At 41.7% G+C, this 26,957-nt stretch overlaps 1 protein-coding gene across 1 annotated transcript in view; it reads right to left on the reverse strand.

Moving 5' to 3' along the window:
- Positions 1–2,146: 2,146 nt before the first annotated feature.
- The window catches only part of PLA2G4E (phospholipase A2 group IVE), a 117,167-nt gene continuing 92,356 nt past the window's right edge, over positions 2,147–26,957 (reverse strand). Inside the window, 11 exon segments of the mRNA XM_043980562.1 lie at positions 2,147–3,698; positions 4,726–4,915; positions 9,296–9,363; positions 9,366–9,457; positions 11,963–11,991; positions 11,993–12,061; positions 12,063–12,172; positions 19,217–19,324; positions 21,232–21,369; positions 23,623–23,737; positions 25,189–25,411. Of these exon segments, the coding sequence (XP_043836497.1) occupies positions 3,478–3,698; positions 4,726–4,915; positions 9,296–9,363; positions 9,366–9,457; positions 11,963–11,991; positions 11,993–12,061; positions 12,063–12,172; positions 19,217–19,324; positions 21,232–21,369; positions 23,623–23,737; positions 25,189–25,411 (1,363 nt within the window). The 3' untranslated portion in view covers positions 2,147–3,477.

The following is a 26,957-nucleotide window of genomic DNA, read 5'->3' on the forward strand; positions in this document are numbered from 1 at the left end:
GAATCCAGGGCCAGTGCTTTATCCAAGGTACCACATAGCTTCCCCAAGTACAGAGTTTTCTTGACAAAGATACTGAAGTGGTTTCCAATTCCTTCTCCACTGTGTCCCCATTTTACAAATGTAGTACTAAGGCAAAGAGAGGTTAAGTGACTTGCCCAGGGTCACACAGCTAGTAAGTATGTGAACTCAGGTCCTCCTAAAGGTGCTCTAGGCACTGTGCTACCTAGCCACCCCATGGGGATGGTCATTATAAATGCAGAGAAAGAGCAGGTGGAACATTATGTTTGAGGAATAACAAGAAAGTAAGTTTATGACTAGGCTGTAAAGGACTTTAAAAGTCAGGAGGAGTTAATATTTGATCTTAGAGGCCATAGAGAATCATTAGAATCTATTGAGCAGAGGAGTGACATGCTTATGCCTCTGCTTGAGGACAAATCTCTTTGTCAGCAATTTTGAGGAGAGGGGAGACTTAATGGAGACCAATAAGAGGCTATTGCAATAGTCTAGGCAAGATGTGATAAAAGCTTGAACTAGGGTGGTGGCCATGTGAGCAGAGAGAAAAGGACAGCTTCTAGGAGACAGGAATGACAAGATTTGATAACTGAGTGGATTCGAGGGTTGTTGTTCAGTTGTTTTCTGTCATGTCTGATCCTTTATTTGGGGTTTTCTTGGCAAAGATAGTGAAGTGGTTTGCCATTCCTTCTCCAGCTGATCCAGTGGATCCATTTTGTCAGGCAGAGAGAGATTAAGTGACTTGCCCAGGGTCACACAGAAAGGGAGCTTCTGAGGCTGGATTTGAACTCAGGTGTTCCTGACTCCAGGCTCAGTGCTCTAACCAATGAACCACCAGCTACCTCAAGGATACAAGGGTAAGAGAGTAGTAAAAACTCAAGGATGCCTCTGCAGCTGCAAACCTGAGTCACAGGAAGGATCCTGGTTCCCTTGACAGAAATAAAAAAGTTCAGACAAGTGATGAAGGGAAAAAATAAATTCAGTTTTGGGCATGTTGAGTTTAAGAAACATAGAGTACATCTGCTTTGAAATGTCTGATCTATAGATGGTGATTTGGTTCTAGGGCTCAGGAGAGAGACCAGGACTACAAGGCAATCGGGTGGCCAACAGATAGAATGCTAGACTTGGAATCAGGAAAACTCAAGTTCAAAGACTGCTTCAGATGCTATGTGACCCTGGGCAAGTCAATTAACCTTTGCCTGACTCAGTTGCCTCATCTGTAAAATGGTAATAATAATAGTTTCTTTTTCAAAAAGCTGGGACAATTGATTTTTGTCCTGCACAGTTTTCATATTTGATTTCCTGAAATATAGCTCTGAAAAACAGGCTTTCAAGAAATCTATTGTGTTTTCAGTTTTTTTTTTTTTGTGAGGCAATTGGGGTTAAGTGACTTGCCCAGGGTCACACAGCTAGTAAGTGTTAAGTGTCTGAGGCTGGATTCGAACTTAGGTACTTAGGTACTCCTGAATCCAGGGCCGGTGCTCTATCCACTGCGCCATCTAGCTGCCCCTATTGTGTTTTAAATGAAGCTACTTGACCATGCCTTTAAACCCAAATCATTCTGGCTTTCACTGAATGGTCATCCATAGCATCCTGGGCCATCATTAGTCATCTTGACCTTTGTCTTGCCACTAAACTCAGATGACTCTGGAGGAGAGAACAAGGCTGATGACTTTGCACAACTCTGCCTCGCTCAAATCCGATTCACCCATGAATCAAGATATAACCTTCATGATGCCATTGGTCCTCTTCAAGAATGAAGGATGAACAACAACAACAATAATAGCACCTAACTCCTAGGATTGTTGTGAGGATCAAATAAGATAAAATGTGTAAAAGAGCTTCCCAAACTTTAAAGCATTGTATAAATGCTAATTATGATTATTATATAGATCTGGGAGTCATGTACATAGAAATTACAATCCAACCCTTTACAATCCTACGGCCAGGATATGCAGGATACACTGCAACAGGGAAAGAGTTGGGGAGACCTGTTAGGAAGCTATTGTAGTAATCCAGGTATGAGGTATCGAGGATGTGACATTTATGTTTTCAGACAGTGAGAGTAGAATAACCAAATACACTTATTAGACCATCAGTTTAATTCAGTATTAAATCAACTAACGAACTGATACTCTCATATGATACAATATGTATATAAATCTCATTATATAAGCTTCAAGGTAATTGAGGATTCTGTTGTTTTCACCTTCAACAAATAAAGGCCCCATAATTTGGCTCATTCTTCAATAATTTAAGCAGATTATGTTTACATGATAAACAGTAGTAATCACGACCTGATGGTGAATGGGAAAGAGAGAGGTAGAATTGGAGGACAAGCCAAAGTCAAGTGTTCTAAGAATATACTTTCAGTTAACCTTAGCCTCTGGATCCCAAGAACACCCGTTCTGTGAAGTCAATGGCATTCCATGAACTTGGCTCAGAATTCTCTACTGCAAGGCTCTCACAGCTTACAGCCTTGTCCTAACTGTTCTTGGGGGAGGGAAGGGGTCTTTACCATAGTTTCTAAGCTATATCCCTGAGCAGTGCTATTCCCGAATAATCAGCAATCCAAACATGTCTTGAACTTTGACTAGCATTTGCTAAGACGTGAATTCCAGGAACCCTTGAGTACTTGATAAAACAACATTTCATGTAATCAAGAGTCCATTATAATTCTGAGTGGTCAGTAGTGAACTAAAATCTGGTCACCTGCTTGGCTACGTCATTGGAGATGCCAAGATGTCTTCATTGTACACACATCGTCATTATCCTGACCGATAAAAATGACCATAATAATACAAATTTAAATTTTTTTCTGGAGAAATTTAAAACTGCTTTATAGACCCCCCCACACTTTTGCCGTGGGACATCCATGCAGATGAGCGAAAGAGAAGAAGCTGAAGTCATTATCTGTACTTTATAGAGGAGGAATGACCTTTTAGTCCCGTTTTCATTTTACAGCTAGAGAGGTTAACCCATGGTGGCACAAATAAGTGATAAAACTAGGATTTGAGCCCAGATCTTCTGATTCTATTAATCTTTTGTTTTTCCTACATATCAAGTTTCCTCTCAGTTAAAGCAAGCTCTGGTTCTGGGTTTTCCCTCCTGTCACAGCCTTGGTCTTCTCAGATAATGGCATGCTTGAGCCTGTGGAAATGGTTCTTCATTTCAGCGAGTTATTCAGAAAGAGGGTTTAAAATATTTTTTTAAACTAAGGAAAACTCCAATAGTTTCATCCTGGGTATGAAAACCCAATGTCCCTCTCATTTATTATTTTCTGCCTCTCCTCTTCCTTCCCATCTTTCCCTCTCCCTAGTATACATAGCAGATACATATGCAAGTCAGGTTCACTGTGTCCTTTTCTCAGTGAGAAAGGGCATCATCTACCAACTAATCAGTTGGCATTGGACTCTGATGCAATGGTGGAAGAGACAGAAACAATGTCTGTGAGGGTCACCATGTTTATGATGAGCACATTTTCTTTAACCGCTTCTTCCTTTCCAGGGCTAGGCGTAAGCCCTGAAGGATCATGTCAGCATTATTCAGGATGTTGTACTCAGAGAGGTTCACCATCCGATCAAAAGCAGACTCTGTGTAAGTTATCTCTTTAGTGGCATAGGGAGTATTGTGGCTGTAGATATCAACATTTCCATCTTCCATCTCATCGGGGCTACGTTCCACACCTAAGGGAAGAACAAAGGGAGCCTCAAGTCACTCTCGAAATTCTGCTGACCTCTGACCTATGTCCCTCTTAAGGATTGGGAACATTCAAATGACGGCAGAGCATTTGGAATCAATCTTTCCAAATTAGGAGCAACCCAATCAAGGAAAGAGTTTGGTTTATAACATTTCTTGGACTGTAGTCTGACCCTTCCACACTGGTTCCTGCTCCCCTTGCAGGTTCTCTTTGGAATTCCCAGGATGATGATAAGAGTTAGTTAGCATTTAGAGTTTGCAAAAGACTATATGTTATCTCCTTTGGTCCTTGCAATAACTGTGGAAGGTGGGTTTAATTGTCAATTCCATTTTATAGATGAAATAACAGAGATATAGAAAGGTTAAGTGAATTATGTATAGTCACAGAGATAGTAAGTCTGAGGCAGGATTGAAATTCAGGACTTCTTGGCTCCCTGTCTAGCACTCTGTCATCTAACTGCCTTACACGTTCAGCAAAGCTGTAATAACCATTCTAGGACAAGGCAACAGAACAGCAACTCTGGGACACATGGACACTTTTGCTGGGAAGGACTTGCCTGTGGAGAGGGGTTGCTACTAGGCCAAAGAGGAGCTTACCTGGGGTGTGACTCTACTTGTCAGTAGGGGGTAGGAAGAAGTACCAAACTTCCTATTTTACTTTATTCTCAAAATTATATTCATTAAGAAAGTTAACCAGCAAACTTCCTGTTTTAGCTAATTATTCTTGCTAACCAGGTGCTAAGCTTAGTTGTTTCTGTGCTGTGGATCAAATACTATGAATGCCCCCTACATTCTAATACCTTGGATCAAAGCCCTGGTTGTACTGGTTAAAAACTCTGGTGTGTGGCTTTTATAGTCAGCATGGTGCGTCCATTTTCTAACCAAAGAACTATGTTATCTCAGAGGTTCCTGCAGCCCTGATAAGAAGACTTTATATTTCTAGGGCTCTCATTCAAAGGGTCATCAGTGTCCTTGGGACCAAGCCTGGGGTGATTCTGAAACAGAGTGACTTACCTGGGGCTTTATACTTTTTGAAAGAACCATTTATGAGTGGAAAGAAAAGCACCACTGGGGCATCTGGGTCATCATCATCAGGTGCCAACAGGTAACACTCCTTTAGGTCCTCCTCCTTTTCTTCTTTCACGTCATATTTGGGGAAGGGAATATTCTGCACTTGGCAATACTCACAAGTCTGTTTTAGGGGCTAAAGAAAAGATCACAGGAGAAAATATCTTAAAAAGGATTGGGCTCATCTGAATGGATGCTTGCTTCTCAGAATCCCTAGTTTCTTTCTTTTAGAGGCAATCAGGGTTAAATGACTTGCCCAGGATCACCCAGCTAGTATCTGAGACTGGATTTGAACTCAGGTCCTCCTGATTCCAGTGCTGGTGCTCTATCCACTGCACCACCTAACTGACCTGAGTCTCTAGTTTCTTACAAGGTTTGTTCAAGTACCACTCCTTCTCTAGGAAGCTTTTCCTGATCTTCCTCCATGCCTCCAATGCCTTCTTTCCCTTCCCCCTCCAATTATCTTGTATCTCTTTTATATATGCCTATATAATATACATTTTAGGCCACATGGAGTAGTACACAGAGAGCTGGTCTCAAAGCCAGGAAGACCTGGGTTCAGAGTCCTGCCTCTGACACAGAGTGGTTATATGACTTCAGGCAAATCACTTAACCTCTCAATGTTTTGGACAACACCGTAACACTATAAATTGTAGAGAAAATGCCAGCCGGCATTGGCAGAGGGTGTTTCCTTTCCAAGGAGGAATTCCTTCTACCAATAAAACCACCACTCCAATCCTTATTGCCTATCCTATGTACACGTTATCTCCCCTGGCAAGGCTATAAGCTCCTTGAGGGTGGAACAAGGGAAGGGAAGGGAAGAAGCATTTATTAAGCACTTAATATATGCCTGGAACAGTACCAAGTGCTTTACAAATATTATATCATTTGATCTTCACAAAAATTCTGTGAGGTCAGTGCTATTATTTACTCCATTTTACAGCTGAGGAAACTGAAGCAGATTGCAGCTGAGCAGCAGTTAGGTGGCATAGAAGATAGAGCACCGAAACTGGAATCAGGAAGACCTGAGTTCAAATCCATCTTCAGACACTTACTAGCTGGGTAACTCAGGGAAAATCACTTAATCTTTCTCAGTCTCAGTTTCCTCATACAAACCTTTAAAGTGCTAGGTGCTAGGAATACAAAGACAACAGTAAAAGGTTACATATCCCTATATACCCAGGGCTGCCTACAAATTTCTTGGGTGATAAGGGGTCATGAGTGGAAAAAGTTTAAGAAGCCCTGCCCTACACCACTACCCCTATCCTCTTAGAGCCTGAGTTTCCTTCTCTATAAAAATGAGAATCACAATATCTGTAGTAATGAACTCATGGGTTTATTATGAGGATTAAATTTGATAATGTACATAAAGTGCTTTAGAAACCTCAAAACACTACATTGATGTCAACTATAATTAGTTAATCGATTATCATTCTATAGGTTTCTTATTTTTCTTATTATTTCTTATTTAAAAAAAAATTTTTTGTGGGGCAATGAGGATTAAGTGACTTGCCCAGGGTCACACAGCTAGTAAGTGTCAAATGTCTGAGGCCAGATTTGAACCCAGGTCCTCCTGAATCCAGGGTTGGTGCTTTATCTACTGTGCCACCTAGCTTCCCCCTATAGATTTCTTAATAAGCATTTATTAAGCATTATTAGGAAAAGCATTGGTTAGAGATTCTGAGAAGCTGGATTCAAATCTCACTTCTGATGCTCACTTCCTGTGTGACCTCAAGTTACTTAAGTTCTCTGAACTTCACTTTCCTCATTGGTAAAATGTGGGTGTTTGACTGGATGACCTCTGAGATCCCTTCCAACTCTAGTTCTATGACCATGATTCTTTTTTTTTCCAGGGCTATGAGGGTTAAGTGACTTGCCCAAGGTCACAGAGCTAGTAAGTGTCAAGTGTCTGAGGCTAGATTTGAACTCAAGTCCTTCTGAATCCAGGGTTGGTGCTTTATCTACTGTGCCACCTAGCTGCCCCCTATAGATTGCATTTATTAAGCAATATTAGGAAAAGCATTGGTTAGAGATTCAGAGAAGCTGGATTCAAATCTCACTTCTGATGCTCACTTCCTGTGTGACCTCAAGTTACTTAAGTTCTCTGAACTTCACTTTCCTCATTGGTAAAATGTGGGGGTTTGACTGGATGACCGCTGAGATCCCTTCCAATTCTAGTTCTATGACCATATGATTCTTTTTTTTTGAGGGCTATGAGGGTTAAGTGACTTGCCCAAGGTCACACAGCTAGTAAGTGTCAGGTGTCTGAGGCTAGATTTGAACTCAAGTCCTTCTGAATCCAGGGCTGGTGCTTTATCCACTGAACCACCTAGCTGCCCCAACCATATGATTCTTGAGGGTAGGGTCTGTGCCTTATTCATCTTGGTATCTTCACTAGTACCTAACACTAGGAAATTCTCCCCTTTTTTTGTGGGGCAATGAGGGTTAAGTGACTTGCCCATGGTCACACAGCTGGTAAGTGTCAAGTGTTTGAGGCCACACTTGAACTCAGGTCCTCCTGAATCCAGGACTGGTGCTTTATCCACTGCACCACCTAGCTGCCCCGGGGGAAATCCTTAATAAATATTGGTATATAATAGATTTGTAGTTTTATGTGCAATCATATTTTTATTATACTATGTTATGGAAATGCTTATATTATTCTATAAATTAAAAATAAAATAAAAATGTGAAAAAATATTGGTTGAATAAATGAAAAGTAAAAATCAAAGTAAACCTGAAACCTATACCATACTTTGTATAAGCTTTTCTCCCTTTTCCTTTTAAAATGAAGACTCTGTGGTGCCCTTAAAGGGTATAAAATTTTACAATTAAGATCAGCTTTTTCCTAATTATTAATTCCCCTCCTTTTGCATAATGCAGCAGGCTCAAATCAGTGTCTAGGATAAGAGTCTAGTAATGGAGTTGATTAAAACCCTAGTCCAGATGTTTAGATGAATGGGATTGCCAGCTGGATGCCTCCTTAGTCATTGGGATGGCTGATCTCATGTTATTCGGGGAAAACAACAAAGCTGCCTCTCTTGGACCAGGATTCCAGAGATCATTATGTTCTCCCAGCTCAGAGCTCTGTGTTCTCCCCTCTCCCAGGTGGCAAAAGAAAGAAACAGATAGATAGATGAATTAAAAAGAAAGAAAGAAATGACATGGCCCAGTGAATCAATTTCAGAAGAGAATCCAAAACTCTTGGCTCAGACCAAGGATTGGGTGTGATTCCGTACAGGCAGAATTTGTTTTAGGCTGACCCGATTAGAGTACAAAAATAGAGCACCTTCTCTTCTGGTCTTGAGGAGTTGCTTGGGGGAATTTGATTTAAACTCTCTAGGCCTCATTTTCCTCATTTTAAAAGGAGGCATTGGAATGTATGGACAATCTCTGAGGTTCCCAATAGCTCTAAATCTGTGGGACCTATGGCTTGAGGTTCAAGTTAGACTCTGACACTTCCTACCTGTGAGATTGTTTGCAAGTCCTTCATCTCTTAGAGTCATAGTTCCCTCATCTATTTTGTTGTTCAGTGATTTTCTACTCTTTTTGATCCCATATGGGGTTTTCTTGGCAAAGCTACTGGTGTGGTTTACCATTTCCTTCTCCAGTGGATTAAAACAAACAGAGGTTAAGTGACTCGCCCAAGATCATACAGCTAGCAAGTGTCTGAGGTCAGATTTGAACTCAGGTTTTCTTGACTCGGGGTCCTGTGCTCTATCCTGACTACCTCCTCATCTATAAAATGGAGTCAAATGGATCATACATAGTCTTCTTTTACTATTTATTTATTTATTTTGGTGAGACAATTGGGGTTAAGTGGACTTGCCCAGGGTCACACAGCTAGTAAGTGTCAAGGTGTGTGAGGCCAGATTTGAACTTAGTTCCTCCCTGAGTCCAGGGCCTGTGCTTTATCCACTGCACCACCTAGCTGCCCCATATATAGTCTTCTAGCTGGAAAGGACCTTAAAGGTCACATGGCCCAATCCTTTCACTTGAATGACTGTTAGGTGATTTGTTCAAGGTACCACAGGTGCAGGCAAGTATCAGAGGAGAGATTTGAACCTAGGGGCCCTCCAACTCCAGAATCAGGATTCTTTCCATAGCACACATATAGTGCCTATCTCACAGGGTTGTGAGGAAAGCCCTTTGGAAACTTTAAACATGAGAGGAGAATGAGTTCTTGTTGATAGGGTCAAAGATTTACAGTTGAGAGGGACTTAAGTCATCTCCAGCCAGTTCGCCATTTTACAGATAGGAAACTGAGCACAAGGGACTTAAGTAACTTGCTGAGGGTCACACAACCATGACATTTCTTCCCCTCTAAGATACAGGATATTTCAGGTACCTGGGAAATTCTCAAAATAAAAAAAAGTCACATCTTAATAGAAAGTTTATTTTTGTTTCTGTTTTACTTGCTCAAGAAGAGTCAGAAAGACTCGGATGCCGTGACTCCAAATTAGCCCTCCTTCCACTTCATCACACTGTTGCTATTAATTATTTCCCACTCACTTGCCTTTATCTGGGAACCTGCACAATAATTGAGATGTATGATGATATCAGCTTTCCTCTCCGGTCTTAGAGGGGTGGGTAACTGGAGTGACGAAGAATGCCAGTATCCAGCAGGCAGATAGTTTCACAGACTGCGTCAGACGGGTTTGGGAAACAGTCCAAGGCACTGTGTCTGAAAGCCCAGCCCTTTCATTATTAATATCCCCTGCTAACTGTAATCACTCTGCGCCTTTAAGACAACAGGGAATAGCAAGAGGCACTAAGTGGGGGACTGGCGGCTGTCTGATCCTTTACAGCATGGTTTCTTTTGCCAAAGAGCCACTGAAACAGCAAGATAACCCAGGTAGTCCCTTAAATATTCTCTTGTCCTGCCATTCACTTCACCAATGTAGAATGTAGTCTCTTAGCAATGCTGAGCTCCCTTTCCGCCGGGGGGTCATTGAAAGATCACGTTCTCTTAGGGATTTTAGTTGATCTTGCATAGTATGGGCAGAGAAAAAATCAGTTATAGCGTCCCATCAGATCTCAGTGAAAGGGAAGGGCTCAACAAAGTCCTAACACATTTATGGAGCTGCTCTGGCTCAGGACCAAGCATGTGGCTGTACACCCTGCTTCAATAAGTACTTGATGATTGAAATTATTGCGACAGGCTCACAAACCTATTAGGATGCAGCAGAAGTAAGAAGATGGTGAAAATAGAAAGTTATACAAAAGGGTTTGGTTTCTTTTTTTTCTTTTTTTCCAATGAGATGGGGTGGGAGGGCAAGGTGGGGAAAACAGGGAATATGAAAGAAATTAAGAAAGAAAAGAAAAAAAGAAGGAAGGGAAGAGAAAGAGAGAGAGGGGGAGGGGGAGGGAGTGGAAGAAGGAAGGAAGGAGAGAATGAGTAGGAAAGAAAGAATGGAGAAAAGAAAGAGAGAAAGAGATGAAAGAAAGAGAAGGAAAGAAAGAAAAGTAGATCTTTGAGGATTTCTTTTTTCTTTTTCCCAATGGAGAGAAAAGAATCAAAAGACATCTAGAAAGAAGACTATACAGGCAGGATAGCTTAGGTTGGTCTTATATACTTTATTCTTTTTTTTTTTTTTTTGGCAGGGCAATAAGGGTAAAGTGACTTGCCCAGGGTCACACAGCTAGTAAGTGTTAAGTGTTTGAGGTCTGATTTGAACTCAGGTCCTCCTGAATCCAGGGCTGGTGCTTTATCTACTGCGCCACCTAGCTGCCCCCCTTGTCTTATATACTTTAAAAAGAAAATCAAGCTATCTATCATAGAGATGTACATTTTCACGGACAATATTTTTAAAATAATGTGTGTGTGTGTGTGAGAACAACAATGCCAATTCTGTTTGATATTCAGAATAAAAATAAAAAGTAATTAATTAAAAAAATAATCACACTCAGAGTCTTGGTCCTCCTCTCTATCATCAAGTATTTTCAAAATGGCTCTTATAGTGTCTACAAGGGCAATGCTAAAGCACCAGGATACAAAGAAGGCAAAAACATGATCCTTGTCTTCAGGGAGCTTAAACTCTAATGGAAGAGAGGACAATGTATAAACAGCTATGTGATACAAGTATAATACACTGTACATAGAGAGGACCTCTCAGAGGAAAGGCCTTGGGGCTGGGGAGGGGTGGGATGGGGAGAGGAAGGAGGCAGGAAAGGGGCGCTGTCAGAAGGTGAGATTTGATCTGAGTCTTGAAGGGAAGCCAAGGAAGCCAGGATGAGGAAATGAGGAGAGTACTCACAATTTAGGTTATTGCTGCTTTGTATTCATACCCTCAAAGATCATAATCTACAGTTGGAAAGGACCTCAGAATTCAATCTCTCTTTTACAGATGAGGAAACTGGAAGGGGCCAAGGAAATGAAGTGACTTAACCAAGATCACACAGGTATTAATTGTCAATAAAACACTGGCTTGGAATCAGTAAGACCTGAGTCAAATCTGGCCTCAGACATTGCTGGCTGTGTGACCCTGAGCAAGTCACTTAAACGCTATTTGCCTCAGTTTCCTTGGATGTGAAATGAGGATAATAGTAGTACCTGCATAGAAAGGGTAAGTATCAACTGAGATAATGTTTTGTGAAAAGTGTTTTAGTACCTGGCACATAGTAGGTGTTATATAATTTTGTTCCTTCACCTTTCTTTCTCACTTGACCTAGGTCACACAGGGTAGTAATTGGTCAGATCTGGATCAAAACTGTAAGGACTTAGAAAGCAGGGTCTTTTAATCTCTCTCTGGCCAGCACATAGTAGGGACTTTATAAATGCTTGTGATCGTTTGACTACTTGATTGATTGCTTTTGGAGCCCACCACTATTCTTGTTTGTTTGTTTGTTTTGCAGGGCAACGAGGGTTAAGTGACTTGCCCAGGGTCACACAGCTAGTAAGTGTCAAGTGCTGAACCTGGATTTGAACTCAGGTCCTCCTGAATCCAGGGCTGGTGCTTTATCCACTGTGCCACCTAGCTGCCCCCTATAGCCCACCACTATTCTTGATACTGCTGAACTGAGGAGCAAGGAGAGAAATTTTACAGTCCACACAAAACAAAATAAAATACTTGTAGGCCAAGCAAATTTGGGGACGTTTTGTCCCCTACAAAGCAAATTAAAAAGCCACTTGCACTTCTCCAAAATGGATACAGGCAAAAATGGGGATGTCTCAGAACCAGACTCACCTCTCCAGGTAGAGAACTGGCTATTTTTGCAGGTAGTCTGTGTGAAGCTGCAATCCCTGGAGGAAGTTGTGGAACTGAGATACAAAGGCTCGGTATGGTGAGGATATCCCGTAGGGTATTGGATAGCTTTGTCGCTGGTGTCACCACTGTTGTCTCCAAGACGTTTGCATCACACTTGGGGATTTCAGGCAATAAAGGCTCATCTTCTGGAAGAAAAAAGGGGAGATGGAGCAAGATGAGGAATTTCTCCACATAATGAGTTGGACTTGATGATGTCATTTGGCAACGATGCCACCCAGCACTGGGGAAGGTTGGAATTCCATGGTTGGATGGTACTTTTTCTTACAAATATTTAAGCCCTTCACTGTCTTGCTCCAGCCTACTTTGCCAGACTTATTACACGTGGCTCCTCTTCCCCATGCCTTCAGTCTAGTCCAAATGGTCTTGCTGTCCCTCACAACTAACATTCCACCTCTTGCCATCACACCTCTAGACTATGTTTCCCCTGTCCCAGAATGCATTATCTCCTCATCTCTGCCTCTTGGGGATTCCAAGGTTTTGGCAGTGCGAAACTTAAGCACCTGATCTCTCCCCCTACCCCAATCTCTCTCTCTCCCTCTTTCTCGCTCTCTTTCTCTCTCTGTCTCTCTCTGTCTCTGTATCTCCCTTTCTCTCTCTCTCTCCTCTTCTTTCTTCTTTCCCTCTTCCCCAATCTCCCTCCCTTTCTCCTTTCTTCCTTCTCCCTCTCTCCTGTCTCTATCTCTCTTTGTATTTACACACACAGACACACACACACACACACACACAGACACACACACACAATTTAAGTATTTTTGTATGTACCAGGGCATTGGAGATATAAAGACAAAAAAGGAAACAGGCCCTGCCCTTGGGAGCTTTCAGTCTATCAAGAAGAAAAATACATACCAAAAAAAAAAAAAGTAAATAAATATTGTATATTTTGGTAATTTTATACACCCCCCCCACATATATACATATACATATCATTTGTATCCCCAATATCTGACAATAGGTACATTGCAAAAATTCTTAAATAGTAGGTCAATAATTCAAATAAACATTTATTATTTGCCTACTAAGTGCCAGGCACTATGATAAGGTCTGGTACTTAATAAATCTTGATTGGTTTATTAATTAGGTGGCACAGTGGATAGAACACTACACATCAGGAAGATCTGAGTTCAATCTTGATCAGACACTTAGCTAGCTGTGTAACTTGGCCAAGTCACTTGACCTCAGTCTGCTTAGGTTTCCTCAACTGTAAAAATGGGGACAATAATAGCACCTACTTCCCAGGATTGCTGTTGGCTGGAGAAATATACTTAAGTTGTGTGTTTACCTATATATTGGGCAGCTAGGTGGTACAGTGGATAGAGTGTTGGGCTTCCTGAGTTCAAATCTGGCCTCAGACACCTAACTCTGTGCCCTGAATAAGGGCGCTTACCCTGTTTACCTCAGTTTCCTCATCAGTAAAGAATGAAGGAAATGGCAAAGCACTCCAGTATCTTTGGCAAGAAAACCCCAAATGGGGTCATGGAGAGCCAGACATGAATGAATGAATGATTGACCGAACAACATATTCTAATAAATACAAGGTAATTTGGGGGAAGACGATTTCATGGAAGTGCTTGAATTTAGCACTATGAATCCCAAAAGGGAGAGATGAGAAGATTTGATGTGAGATTACAGTTGCAAAGAGCTTCAGAGAGCCAGTAAGTGATTGTATGTGTGTGTGCATGTAAATGCTAGTTATTATTATTGATTGCCAAAAAAACCCCACCCCTATCTTTCACTCAAGTAACTTAGATTCTATACTTCAGGCTTCAGGTAGAAAAAACCCAAGGGTAACAGCATTAGGGACAGACATAGATAGTATAAAGAAGAGATCAAGGGACCACGAATGGACAGGAGAGATCAAAGGAAGATAGAGAGGCTCAAAGAAAAGAGATTCTAAAAGAGAGGTTCATGCATTCCTTTGGGTGCGTATAAGGCAGTGACAGTGAGTGCTCTGTAGCCACAGGCATTCAGAAGTTGAAGGTGGTGGAGGTCTGATACACAGCCAAGATGAATAGGACAGAGGAGAGGAGAATGGCAAGTGTAGAGAACTGGAATTTTCCTCAGTTAGTTTCAATGCCCTTAGCACAGTGCCTGGACTATAGTAGGCACTTAATAAAGACAATATAACTAACTACAGAATTTCAGGGACCTTGGATTGCACTCACAACTACCACCTCAGCCCCCACTAAATTGTGCTCCTGCTTTCTTCTCAGCCTCCTCTTTTGGATATTATTACTTTCTCAGACCATTCGGCTTTTCAATGAGCAAGCCTGGGCCACTGACTTTGGCTTTTCCTTAATGCATCACTAACTGTCTGACTTTTCCAGTTTACAAACCTGTGCTCGTGGCTGTTGACTTCTGCCTTGCCCCATGCCACAATCCTGCCCCACCCTTACCCTGTGGCAAAGGTTCCTTTGGAATGTCCCTGCTCCCTGCTCCTCCCTTCCCCCTCAGCTGAAAGACTAGCTGCACCCAATCAAAACCCTTGTAGTTCCAATCCAGGCCCTACCTAGGCCGGACTATGGTGGGACCAAGGTATAACAGAAAGAGTACCCAGGTACTTGCTCTTCTCCAGACGTGCCATTCCCATCTCAGAATCACAGAATTTTAGAGCAGAAGAGATCTCCATGGCCAGATTCCATAGCCAGACCTCCTGGCAGATCTCCATAGCCGTCTCCAAATAATTCCCACAGGTACCCAAACAAGGGGTCAACTTGTCTGCTTGAATAGCTCCAGTGTGGGAGAAGCCACTGCATCAAAGGCTTCCCCTTCCATTTTGGGATGGCTCCAATTATGGGGTAGGTTTTTACCTTACATCAAGCCTACATCTGCCTCTTTGTAGATTTCATCTTTGCTTCTGTTTATATAATCTGGGGGCCAGGAAGTACAAGGCTCATCTCCTCTACAAGACAACCTTTGAAATACTCAGGTCCTAGCTATACGTGTGCCCATTGGCTTTCATTTTTCTTGTTGTTTTTTTCTTTCAATCATTAACAAGTATTTATTCCATGCTGGATATGGTGCTAAGCCCTGGCTATACCAAGAAAGGCAAAGACAGTCCCGGCCCTCAAGGAGTTCACATCTAGTGGGAGAAACAACATGTAAAGAAATAGGTTCTTTTCATCTTTTAAAATTTCATGTTACAGGTGCAGAGGCTAGGTGGTGCAGTGGATAGAGCACCAGCCCTAGATTCAGGAGGACCAAATTCAGGAGTTCAATCTGGGCCTCAGACACATGACACTTACTAGCTATGTGACCCTAGGTAAGTCACTTAACCCTCATTGCCCCCACACAAAAAAATCATGTTACTGAGCTTTCACTTCACAAGTGAATATTAACATAGCCAGTTTCTTCAATTTGTCCTCAGAAGGCTATCACCTCAAGGCTCTTTTTTACCATTCTGGTTGCCTTCCTTTGTCCTTTCTAATTGTATTCCCATGGGTATACTGGTAGATGTTTAACAACCAGCTCTGAAAACTCAGGACACACTTTTAAGTTTAAATGCATATTAGCATTTTCTCAACACTTTCTTTTTTTTTCTTTCTCCAACACTTGCTTTTTTTTATAGGGCGATGAGGGTTAAGTGACTTGCCTAGGTCACACAGCTAGTAAGTGTCAAGTGTCTGAGGCTGGATTTGAACTCAGGTCCTCCTGAATCTAGGGCTGGTTACTCTATCCACTGCACCACCTAGCTGCCCCTCCAAACACTTTCTTAGTCTAGGGCAATCAACAACAATAAATTCAGTGATGCTTTTTGAGCTGTAAATGCTCACATTGATTTAATAATCAGCTGGCCAGAATGAGCTGGCTCCAGAACATCCTGTAAAACCCTTTAAGAAATGTAGTGCTCAGAACTGATTACAATACTACAGATGTAGTCTAACTAGGGCACAGTACAGCGGGGTGGTTACCTCTTATGGAAACTGTCTTTTATTTATTTATTTATTTTTGTTTTGCAGGACAATGGGGGTTAAGTGACTTGCCCAGGGTCACACAGCTAGTAAATGTTCAAGTGTCTGAGGTCGGATTTGAACTCAGGTACTCCTGAATCCAGGGCCGGTGCTTTATCCACTGCACCACCTAGCCGCCCCCGAGAACTGTCTTTCTTACACAGAAAACAGTTATTTGGCTGCCATCTTACACTGTTGACTCATATTGAGTTTGCGGGTCCACTAAATCACCCAGATCTTTCTGTGCAAACTATCTTGCCATGCCACTTCCTTCTCTCCTCTTCCAACTTTACTTGCAGAATATAATTTTTTTTTTTGGTTTTTGGTGGGGGCAATGGGGGTTAAGTGACTTGCTCAGGGTCACACAGCTAATAGTGTCAAGTGTCTGAGGACAAATTTGAACTCAGGTCCTTCTGAATCCAGGGCCAGTGCTTTATCCACTGTGCCACCTAGCTGCCCCCAGAATATAATTTTTTGAACTGAAATGTAAACTTGACATTTATTCTATTTCAATTCCATCTCTAGATTTAGCCCAGTGCCACAGAGATCTTGTCCTGGATCTTGATAGTCATCCAGTAAGTGATATAGCAACCTATCTTTCCTAGCTTTGTGTACCTGGAATTCAATAAGCATGTTATCTAGATCTTATTCACATCATTGATTAAAATGTTAAACCCAGAGATACATAGGCAAAATGGGAGAGGAAGGAAAAGTTTACCTGTCAGATCTATGGAAAAGGGAAGAATGTATGATCAAACAAAAGGTAGGAGAACATTATGAAATGCAAAATGGATAATTTGTGATTATTACAAAGTTATTTAATTTGGAATATTTTTTATTAGGGATTTTCCTGTTTTCCCAGATTTTAGCCATAAAGTACATTTTTTTGGCAGGGCAGATGAGGGTTAAGTGACTTGCCCAGGGTCACACAGCTAATATACAATTTCTTTTTAGTAAAATAACTTGAATCTGGATGCAATTTACAAAAGTATAACTCAAAATCAATGCAACCAAGATTAGAAGGAAAGCCAGAGTAGGCAGCTAGGTGGTACAGTGAATGGAGCACCAGCCCTCAATTCAGGAGAACCTGAGTTCAAATAAATCCAGGTCTTCAGACACTTGACACTTACTAGCTGTGTGACCCTGGGCAAGTCACTTAATCTCATTTGCCCTGCAAAACGAACAACAAACAAACAAAAAGAAGGAAAGAAGAAGCTGGGGAACAATTTTTACAGCTAGTGTTTCTGATAAAGGCTTGTTTCTCAAATATATAGAGAACTGAGTCAAATTTATGAAGAATGTAAGTAATTGGGGGTAGCTAGGTGGCACAGTGGATAAAGCATGGGCCCTGGATTCAGGAGGGACCTGAGTTCAAATCTAGGCTCAGACACTTAACACTTACTAGCTATGTGACCCTGGGCAAGTCACCTTAACTCCAATTGCCTCACTAAAAAAACCAAAACAAACAAAAAACAACCTAAGTTACCATGTTACACCTATCATATTGATCAATATGACAAAAAAAGGAAAATGATAAAGGTGGGAAATGATATTTGTGGAAAACTGAACACTAATGCACTGTTAGAGGAGTTGTGGAAGGATCCAACCATTCTGGAGAGTAATTGGAACTATGCCCAAAAGGGCTATAAAACTGTGCATACTCTTTGATCCAGCAATATCACTGGTAGGTTTATATCCCAAAGACATCCCCAAAAAGATAAAAAGACCCTATTTGTACAAAATATTTATAGCAGTTCTTTTTGTGTTCACTAAGATTGGGAAACTGAGGGGTATGCCCATCAATTGGAGAATGGTTAAACAAGCTGTGATATATAAGTTGTGATGGAATACTACTATTGTGCTATAAGAAATGTGGCAGCAGATTTCAGAAAAACATGGGGATACTTACAACGAATTGATGCTGAGTGAAGTAAGCAGAACCAGAGAAACATTATACACAATAACAGCAACATGATAGCATCATGACCAACTATGATATATGATAGACTTAGCTTTTCTCAGCAATACAATGACCTAAGTCCAAAAGACTAGTAATGGAAATGCTATTCACATGTAGAGAAAGAACTATGGGGTCTGAATGAAGAGTGAAGCACACTATTTTTACTTTTTGTTTTTTGTTTCTCTTAGTTTTCTTTCCCCTCTTGTTCTGATTCCTTTCACAACATGACTAATGTGGAAATTTGTTTAACCTGATTGTATGTCTAACCTTTTTCAGGTTGCTTGCTGGCTTGGGGAGGGGGGAAGGAAGGGAGAAAAATTTGGAATGCAAAAATCTTACCAGAGTGAATGTTGAAAACTATCTTTATATGTAATTGGGAAAAAATACTGTTAAGTGAAAAGAATGTGAAACCCAAGGCTAAGGATTGATGCCCAGAGTCTTCTAGTGGAGACATCTTTCCAAGCAGACACCAAACCTTTAATGATCATTGTTTGAATCTGGCCATTAAACCAATTCCAAATCTATCTAATTATGCTATTGTCTAACCCACATCTCTCCATCTTTTTCCTGCTCTGCTAAATCTAGGTAAATTTAATACTTAAAATACTTAAAAAATTAAAATAAAATAAAATCTAGGTAAGATGTATCTATAGCATTTCCCTCATCTAATATCCTGGCAACCAGTCCCTCATGCTCCCTCTTCATTTCTTCCTCTGAGAATCCCCAGCATTCTTAGGTGGCTTAGCACAAGTGCTACCTCCTCCATGAAGCCTCTCCTGATCTTTCTCGGTTGCTAGTGCCTTCCCCAAGAAATTACTTTGTATTTAATCTGTATCTATTTTGTTTTGATTTGCCTGCATATAGGTTATTGCCCTCTACCCCAGTAGAATGTAAGCTAGCTTATAATCAGTGATCAATAAATGCTTGTTGAATGAATGAATAAATGAAGCTAGAATTCAAACCCATGTCTTCCAACTTCAAATTCAGTGTTCTTTCTATCACCACAGTACAGCAAAGCTGCTTCATACCATACTTGCTGGCCTCATCCCCCTTTTCCCCCTTTCCCTCACTCCAAAGCAATCATCCCTCCCCCCCATTCCAGTCAAGTCATTCTCCTCACTATTCCTATATAAACTCCTCTTGTCCCAGTTCTGTTGCCCCAAACTGGCCCCTCAGAGAGCAGTCTTGCAGTTTAGGCATGTGGTTAGTACATAAATCCCCCCCCCATACCTCCCGCAAGGAGAAGCCAAGAGGTTACCCACCAATATCATGCATTTTTTCTCTTGTCCACCTGTGGAAAAATTCCTCTGAATTGTGGGATAGATTCCAGGCATCAAGCATGTTCAGGGAGAAGATGCTGCTCCACAGACCTGGGGGTAGAAGAGGCAATAGTGAGCTTCTAAGTAAACAAAGGGTCCTTCCAGTGGTTCAAATCTGGCCTCAGTTAATTACCAGCTATGTGCCTGGCCAAGTCACTTAAATCCTATCTGCCTCAGTTTCCTCAGTTGTAAAATGGGGATAATAACACCATCTACCTCACAAGGTTGTTGTGAAAATCAAATGAGATGATTTTTGTAAAGTACTTAGCACAACGACTTGCATATTGTCGCATTGTCAGTGCTTAATACATATTTGTATCTCCCTTCCCTCCTTCCTTCTTTCCTTCCCTCCCTCCCTCCTTCCTTCCTTCCTTCCTTCCTTCCTTCCTTCCTTCCTTCCTTCCTTCCTTCCTTCCTTCCTTCCTTCCTTCCTTCCTTCCTTCCTTCCTTCCCTCCCTCCTTCTTTCCCTCCTTCCTTCTTTCTTTCCTTCCTTCCTTCCTTCCCCCATTCCCTCCTTCCTTCCTTCCTCCTTCCCTCCCTCCCTTCTTTTCTTCCTTCCCCAATAGCTCCCAGAACTATTGTCTAAATCCATTAAATTCTCCAGAGGAGAGGGGAAGGCAGAGGCAGAGGAAAGAGGAAGGCCTGATCCCTGTTAAATAGGAAAGAGGAAAATAAAGCAAGATACTGACTCCCCCACCCCCCACACCTTCCACATAGCCTGGCTTCTACATAAGGAGAGAGATTGATGTTTCAAATTCAGTTCTGCCACTTGCTGAAAGTGTATCTTTGGATAAGAGTAACTTAATTTCCATAGGCCTCGGTTTCCTCACTTATATACAAACATTCTGGTCAGCATGAGACCGCTCTGATTTCCCTAAAAATTAAATGAGGGAATTAAACTAGATGATTTTGAAGGTCATTTTTTTTTGCTCTAAACTATAATACTATAATTATTTGATCCTTTCTGTTAAAATTCACCAGGCATTTATTATATACCTACAACATATGGAACCATTGAAGGAACAAAAATGTGAAGCAACTGACTATCATTCAAACACAAAATTTACTCAGATTTCTTTCACATAAACCCAAGACTAGAGAATCATAGATTCAGAGCGAGAAGATGGGACCTTATGGTCAATGAGCTCAAGCAGAAGTATGATGGTAAATGTTTAACAATTGGCTCTGTGAGGAAAAAATATTTGCAGAATACACTTTGAAGTTTAATCTGTATTATCAATATTATCTCCATTATGTTAAGTCTATAAAATCAACAAAACAGCAAATCAAGTCCTTATCTATAACATTCGCTGATTTCTGAGGTGCAAATGTTCACACTGAAAATTTAGCAATGGGTTGGTTAAAGCTGGCTCCAGCGCATCCCTGGGTTGAGTTGTTGTTCAGTCATGTCCAACTCTTGGGGTTTTTTGGGCAACATTTGGGGTTTTTTTGGCAAAGATACTGAAATGGTTTTCCATTTCCTTTTCCAGCTCATTTTACAGATGAGGAAACTAAGGCAAGAGGGTTAAGAGACTTGCTCAGGGTCATATACCTAGTGAAAGTCTGAGGTCACATTTGAACTCAGCTCTTTCTGACTCAAGGCCTGCTGCTCTATCCATTAGGCCACCCAGATGCCCTGAGCCAAACCCTATCATTTATCAACAAGAAAACTGCAACCCAAGTTGATGATGTGACCTAATGGAACTTCTAGGGTGGCTACAGGCATAGAATCACAGATTTAGAGCTATAAAGAACCTCATAGGTCATCCAGCTCAACCCTTTTATTTTACAGATGTGGAAAAGCCCAGAGAGGTTAACCAAGGTCACACAGATACTAAGTCGGAGGTTGGATTTGAACCCAAGTCTGCTAACTCCACAGCCAGCACATAATCTTTCCCCTGGCGCTAAAGCCTTCAGCCTTCTACCAGCAAATAGACTTCCCAGGATAAAAAGTCACCTAGCAAGTAGCATAGCCGAGACTCTGGGATCCTCTTCATCAATCGTCCCATGTAGAACTCAGAGCCAAAATATTCCGTGGGGACAAAGGCTCCGTATTTCTGGAATCCCACTTCATAGGGCGTGAACTCCACCCATTCTGTGTACAAAACAGCAAAAGAAAGAGTGAAGACCCATTTCCGTTCAGGGGGCCCAAAGGACAGTTTTAAATTAGGACTATTGAGAATGCAATGGTGTTAAGAAGAGGAACTAACTGTAGCACAGCCCTCTTCCCTCTCTCTGAGTCAGGGGTTCTTTTTGTTGTTGTTGTTTTTGTTTTGTTTTGTGGGGGTTTTTTGTTGGTTTTTTGTTTTTGTTTGTTTTTGTGAGTCAGGGGTTCTTAATCTTTCTTGTGGAACACTCTCCCTCCTCACCTCCACCTCTGGCCTTCCCTGGCTTCCTTCAAGTCCCATCTAAAAATCTCACCCTTTACAAGAATCCTTTCTCCATCTCCCTTAATTCTAATACCTTCCCTCAAATTGGTTATCACCAGTTTATCCCTTCTATATCTTGTTTCTTCATGCTTCTTTGCATGCCTTCTCTCCCATTAGACTGTGGGCTCCTTGAGAACCGTCTTTTTATTTTCTTTGCATCCCCAACACGTAGCACAGTGTCTGGCACATAGTAGGCACTTAATAAATGTTTATTCATTGCCTGACTACTGACTTTGTCAGTCTGCTGAAGCATATTGACTTCTTCTCAGAACTGTATTTTAAATGCATAAATTTTTATTTATATTTTCTATCCATTTTTCTTTCTGTCCTTCCTTCCTTCCTTCCTTCCTCCCTCCTTCCCTTCATCCCTTCTTTTTTGGAAGCAATCAGGGTTAAGTAAATTGCCTAGATTCACACAGTTAGTGTCTGAGGCTACATTTTATTTACATTTCCAAAGAAAATCAATTATATTAAAATACAGGTATCAAATATTAAGGAAAAATTTGCAATAAAATAATATGCCTATTTTAGGGTTCAATAAATAATTTCAGGGGCAGCTAGGTGGTGCAGTGAATAAAGCACTGGCCCTGGATTCAGGAGGACCTGAGTTCAAATCTGGCCTCAGACACTCAACACTTACTAGCTGTGTGACCCAGGGCAAGTCACTTAACCCTCATTGTCCCGCAACCCCCCCCCCAAAAAAAAAACCCTGCAAAAATACATAATTTCAAAGTAGCAATCAGCACAAATGCTATTTTGAGATATCTGTAACAGCTGTAATGCAATATGAAAATATCTATGATTTCTAATGGTGCCAAAGATGGGGATAATAATAGCACCAGCCTTACAGGGTTGTTATGAGGATCAAATGAGATAATACACAAACATTATCTAAAGTCCTGCCCCCTAGACAATAAAGAATGCACAGCCTCAGACACTTGCAAGCTGTGTGACACTCACTGGGCAAGTCACTTAACCCCGACTGTTTCCAAAAAAAGAATGTATAGAATACTTTCCCTTGGTGCTACATAAATGCTAGCTTTTGTTACCATTGAAGTCACAGGTACTGCTAATACCACTGTTACTCTGTTGCTTACATTGTTTATTAAAATATAAATTCCAGTTAGAGGTTAGTGAGAATAAAAATGTAATTCTTTTCTCATACAAGTTCAGATTCCCCCCCTTCCAGCCCCTGAAATTTATCCAGGGTCCCCCCCCCCCCCCCCAGGTTCAGAACCCCTGCCTTAAGGAGACACTCTCTAGAGTATGGGGAAGAATGAAGAAATTGCAATTCCAATATTAGACAGAAGGGGGCAGTATCTTCCCAAAAACAGAAGATGACACAGAACCTTGGCAGTCTGTTTTGGGCTCCATGTCAGTGACACCAAAGACAATAAGCAGAATATGTCAGAGAAAATTCCTCCCCGACTTCTAAGACGACTAAAAATGGAAAATCTGATTCTCTCTAGGAATCTGCAAAGGGAAGAGTTCAGCCCCTAGACAGTAAAGAATATATAGAATTCCTTCCTTTTGCCGAAGTTGCATTTTTCTTGTTCTGTGTCATTCAAAGCTGGGAAAGTGATAGATGATTCTGGTAAGTCAGAGGAGTCACGAGATGCATGGGGACAGCAAATTAACATGTTAAATCAATTAAGCATTGAGGATATAAAGGAAGATCATAGATCTAGAGCGGACAGAGGTCATTCAGGCCAACCTTCTCACCTCCTCTATTTTACAGATCAAGAAACTGAGGCCCAGGAAAGTTGTCTTTTACTCAATCCTTGTTATGGAGATAAGAAAGATGGTGGTGGGGTCTTGAGGGGATGTTGGGGCAGGGGCAGGGAAAGCATTGGCAATCTCAGATTGGCTCCACCAGATTGAAGTCTGTTAACTAACTGTCCAAAGGATGTCGGAATTACCTCTGAAATCCTGGTTGCTTACATCATCCTTCACATTGATGGTGAGGTAGATTGGGAGGGGATTCTGACCCCGACACACAGCCTCTTTCTGCCATGACAACTTCCCTTCGTATCTCTGTTTGGCAAAAAGAAGGAATTAAAGGAGAAGCGATTGGTGTGTTTGGAGCAAGGGTGAGGGGATCAGGGAGAAATCTTCTGTGGAATAAGGCTCCATGGAGGGAAAGACCACAGGACATAACCCCATGAGGGGAGAGACAGAAACCCTGGGATGTCCCAAGGCTGCTGGTGGTTCACAGGATTAGACTTAGAGGTGAAAATTACTTTCAAGGCTGTCAGATCTGATACCTTCATTTGACATATGAGGAAACTGAGGCATGGAGAGAGAGAGAGGCTAAAGGACTCACCCAGGATCACAGAGCCAGGAAGTTTCTAGAGAGTCTGATTTCAGGACAGGCAGTGCAGGCTATTATGATGGGGATGCAGGGTGGGAGTGAGTTATGGGAGGATCTCAAGGACAAGGAGCTCAGTTTTTAGATGTCCAGAAACTTGAGGCAAAGTCCTGATTGTTTCATGCTAGACTTGGGTTCTGCACACTCTCTAGGGGCTGGCACTGAATCAGTTCAGTTGCAAAAGCAGGACAGACTCCCAGCAGTTTTTCCTCCCATGGGCACAACAAAACTATTTGTGATATCATCCCTTATTCTCTGTGAGGAAAGCCTGCCTAGTAGTCAATTTTATTTGGGAATGTGCTAGAGGGACAGCTAGGTGGTATATTGCACCAGCTCTGGAATCAGGAAGACTCATTTCATGAGTTCAAATCTGGCCACAGACACTTACTAGCTGTGTGACCCTGGGCAAGTCACTTAACCCTGATTACCTCCAAAACAAATAAAATAAGTAGATTTAGAGATGTTCTTTAGATGGACAATGTGGGAACTAGTTTTATATAGACTATACAATGATGTGATGATATATTGAGGGATTAATTTTTCATTTTAAAATAAAATAAAAATTTTCATTCATTAAGAAAAAGAAATGTTCTTTCTTAACAACTAGGCATATAGGTGGTGCAGTGGATAGAACATTGGGCATGGAGTCAGGAAGATCTGAATTCAAATCTGGTCTCAGATACTTATGAGTTGAGTAACCCCGAACAAGTCTTACTCACTCTCACACACACACACACACACACACACACTGTTCACTTATATGCTTCTTTAATAGTTGTGTGACACTGAGTAGTTCACTTATCCTTTCTAAGCCTCAGTTTTCTTATCTGTACAACAGGGTACCTACTTCACAGGGTGGTTGTCAGGATCAAATCAGATAATATATATAAAGTATTTTGCAAACCATAACAACCATATCAATATTAGCTGTTACTATATAAGCATATATAGAATAACTATAAAGAGAACAAATACAAATATATACAAAGTAGTTAGATTTAAGGAACCCTGGGAGGCAGGGCACCAGCCATTGAGGAAATTGGGAAAGGCTTCATGCAGAAGAAGATGCTCATACAATCAAAGGTATTGAGTATCCCAAGAGAAACAAAGGACCTACCTCATCCCCCAAAAAGGACTCGATCAACAAACCCCACAGGTCTGTGAAGGTAACTTTGTAACCTTCTTGACTCCTTTGCTTCAGTTCCTGCTGGTAGTAACTGAGTTCTTCGGGATAAAGCGAAGGGATCTTGTTTTTGACAGCGTGTCTTCGAGCCTCCTGGATGGCCTTCTCCAGGTTTTTGGAGGACCAGTCAGCATCTTTGTATAAGTTGGACATGGTCCTAGGAAGAGGCATCCATGTGTTACGGGGCATCCAGAGCACAAGTGGGTTTGCCCTCTAAGCAGGGCAGAGAGTTAGCTCATAGGCTTACCAGGGACCATCTAATCCAATTTTGTTTTTACAGATGAGGAAAATGAGACCAAGGAAGGAGATGAGATTTGCCCAAGGTAGAAGGTCTGGCATCCTAATTCAAATCCCCTGAGTCCAAATGAATGAACCCAAATGCTTCCACTTCCTAAGTGGCACAGGAACAATTGTATCCCAGCCCAGCTCCACGAGAAGTAGGCTGGGTGAGGGCTGTCAGGGACAAGGGGATGAGGACTGCTAATTTTGTAGGCTGGTAAAAGTCTCTATAGCTGGAAGGTGTTTTAGTTTTAGTTTTAGATTTTTTCTGAGTGGATAGAGCACCAGCCCTGGAGTCAGGAGAACTTGAGTTCAAATTTGACCTCAGATACCTACTAGCTGTGTGACCCTGGGCAAGTCATTTAACCCCAATTGCCTCCCGCCCAAAAAAGATAGGGGGAAGTGGCAGTGACTTTAGTCACAGTGCTATAGGAGTCAGGATTTGGGGCCTCTGTATCAGTCACACCCACTCGTGGGAAAGAAGAGCAGCATGGTATTGTGGAAAGATCATTGGCTCTGAAGCAGGTCTGGGTTCAAATCCCACCTGTCATTTACTACATATGTGACCTTAGGCAAATTGCTTTATCTCTCTGGGGTTTCCTTATCTATAAATTGAGCTTCCCACTCTATATCTGTGGTTCTAAGGACCACAGTCACTACTGCAAGTCCTGTCTGTGTGTGGCAGCAGCAGATTGGGATTTCCAAGTGAACAGCAGGGAACAGTAGATGTCTGGAGCCCCTGCACTCCTGGCACCTGGGCAGAGGCACTGTGGAGACAAAGGAGTATGGGGGTGGAAGGGAGAGCAATGATCAGAGCATGAGTAGCTGGTCATGGCTTAGTTTTCTGGCCTCAGTCAACATGATACAATTAGGGGAGGGGGTGGTGGTGAATGCATTTCTCCAGCATGACATCTAAAAGTGATGTCATAACACTGATTCATACCACTTTGCAATCCCCTTATGCACTTGGAATATTCCATTTTGGATGATAATATATTGTGCATATGCATATACTGTCCACACACAACAGCTGTTTTGTTTTGTTTTGTTTTGGTGAGGCAATTGGGGTTAAGTGACTTGCCCAGGGTCACACAGCTTGTAAGTGTTAAGTGTCTGAGGTTGGACTTGAACTCAGGTCCTCCTGAATCCAGGGCCGGTGCTCTATCCACTGTGCCACCTAGCTGCCCCTGTTTTTGTTTTTTTAAACTTTGTATTTTCTTCAGGGCTTACATGCATGTAAGCAAATTACCCTTGTTGCTGCTGCTTTTGTTTTGCTCAGACCTATAGAGAGCTCCCTGGCAAGTAAACTCCTTCTTCCAATGTGAATCAATGACTGTTCTGTAACTTACAGAGCTGCCTGAAGCATTGAGAGGTTGCCCAGTATCCACAGATATGACTTAAACTTGGGTCAGTCTAACTCAGAA

Source organism: Dromiciops gliroides, chromosome 2, assembly GCF_019393635.1.
Source record: "Dromiciops gliroides isolate mDroGli1 chromosome 2, mDroGli1.pri, whole genome shotgun sequence".
Lineage (NCBI taxonomy): Eukaryota > Metazoa > Chordata > Mammalia > Microbiotheria > Microbiotheriidae > Dromiciops > Dromiciops gliroides.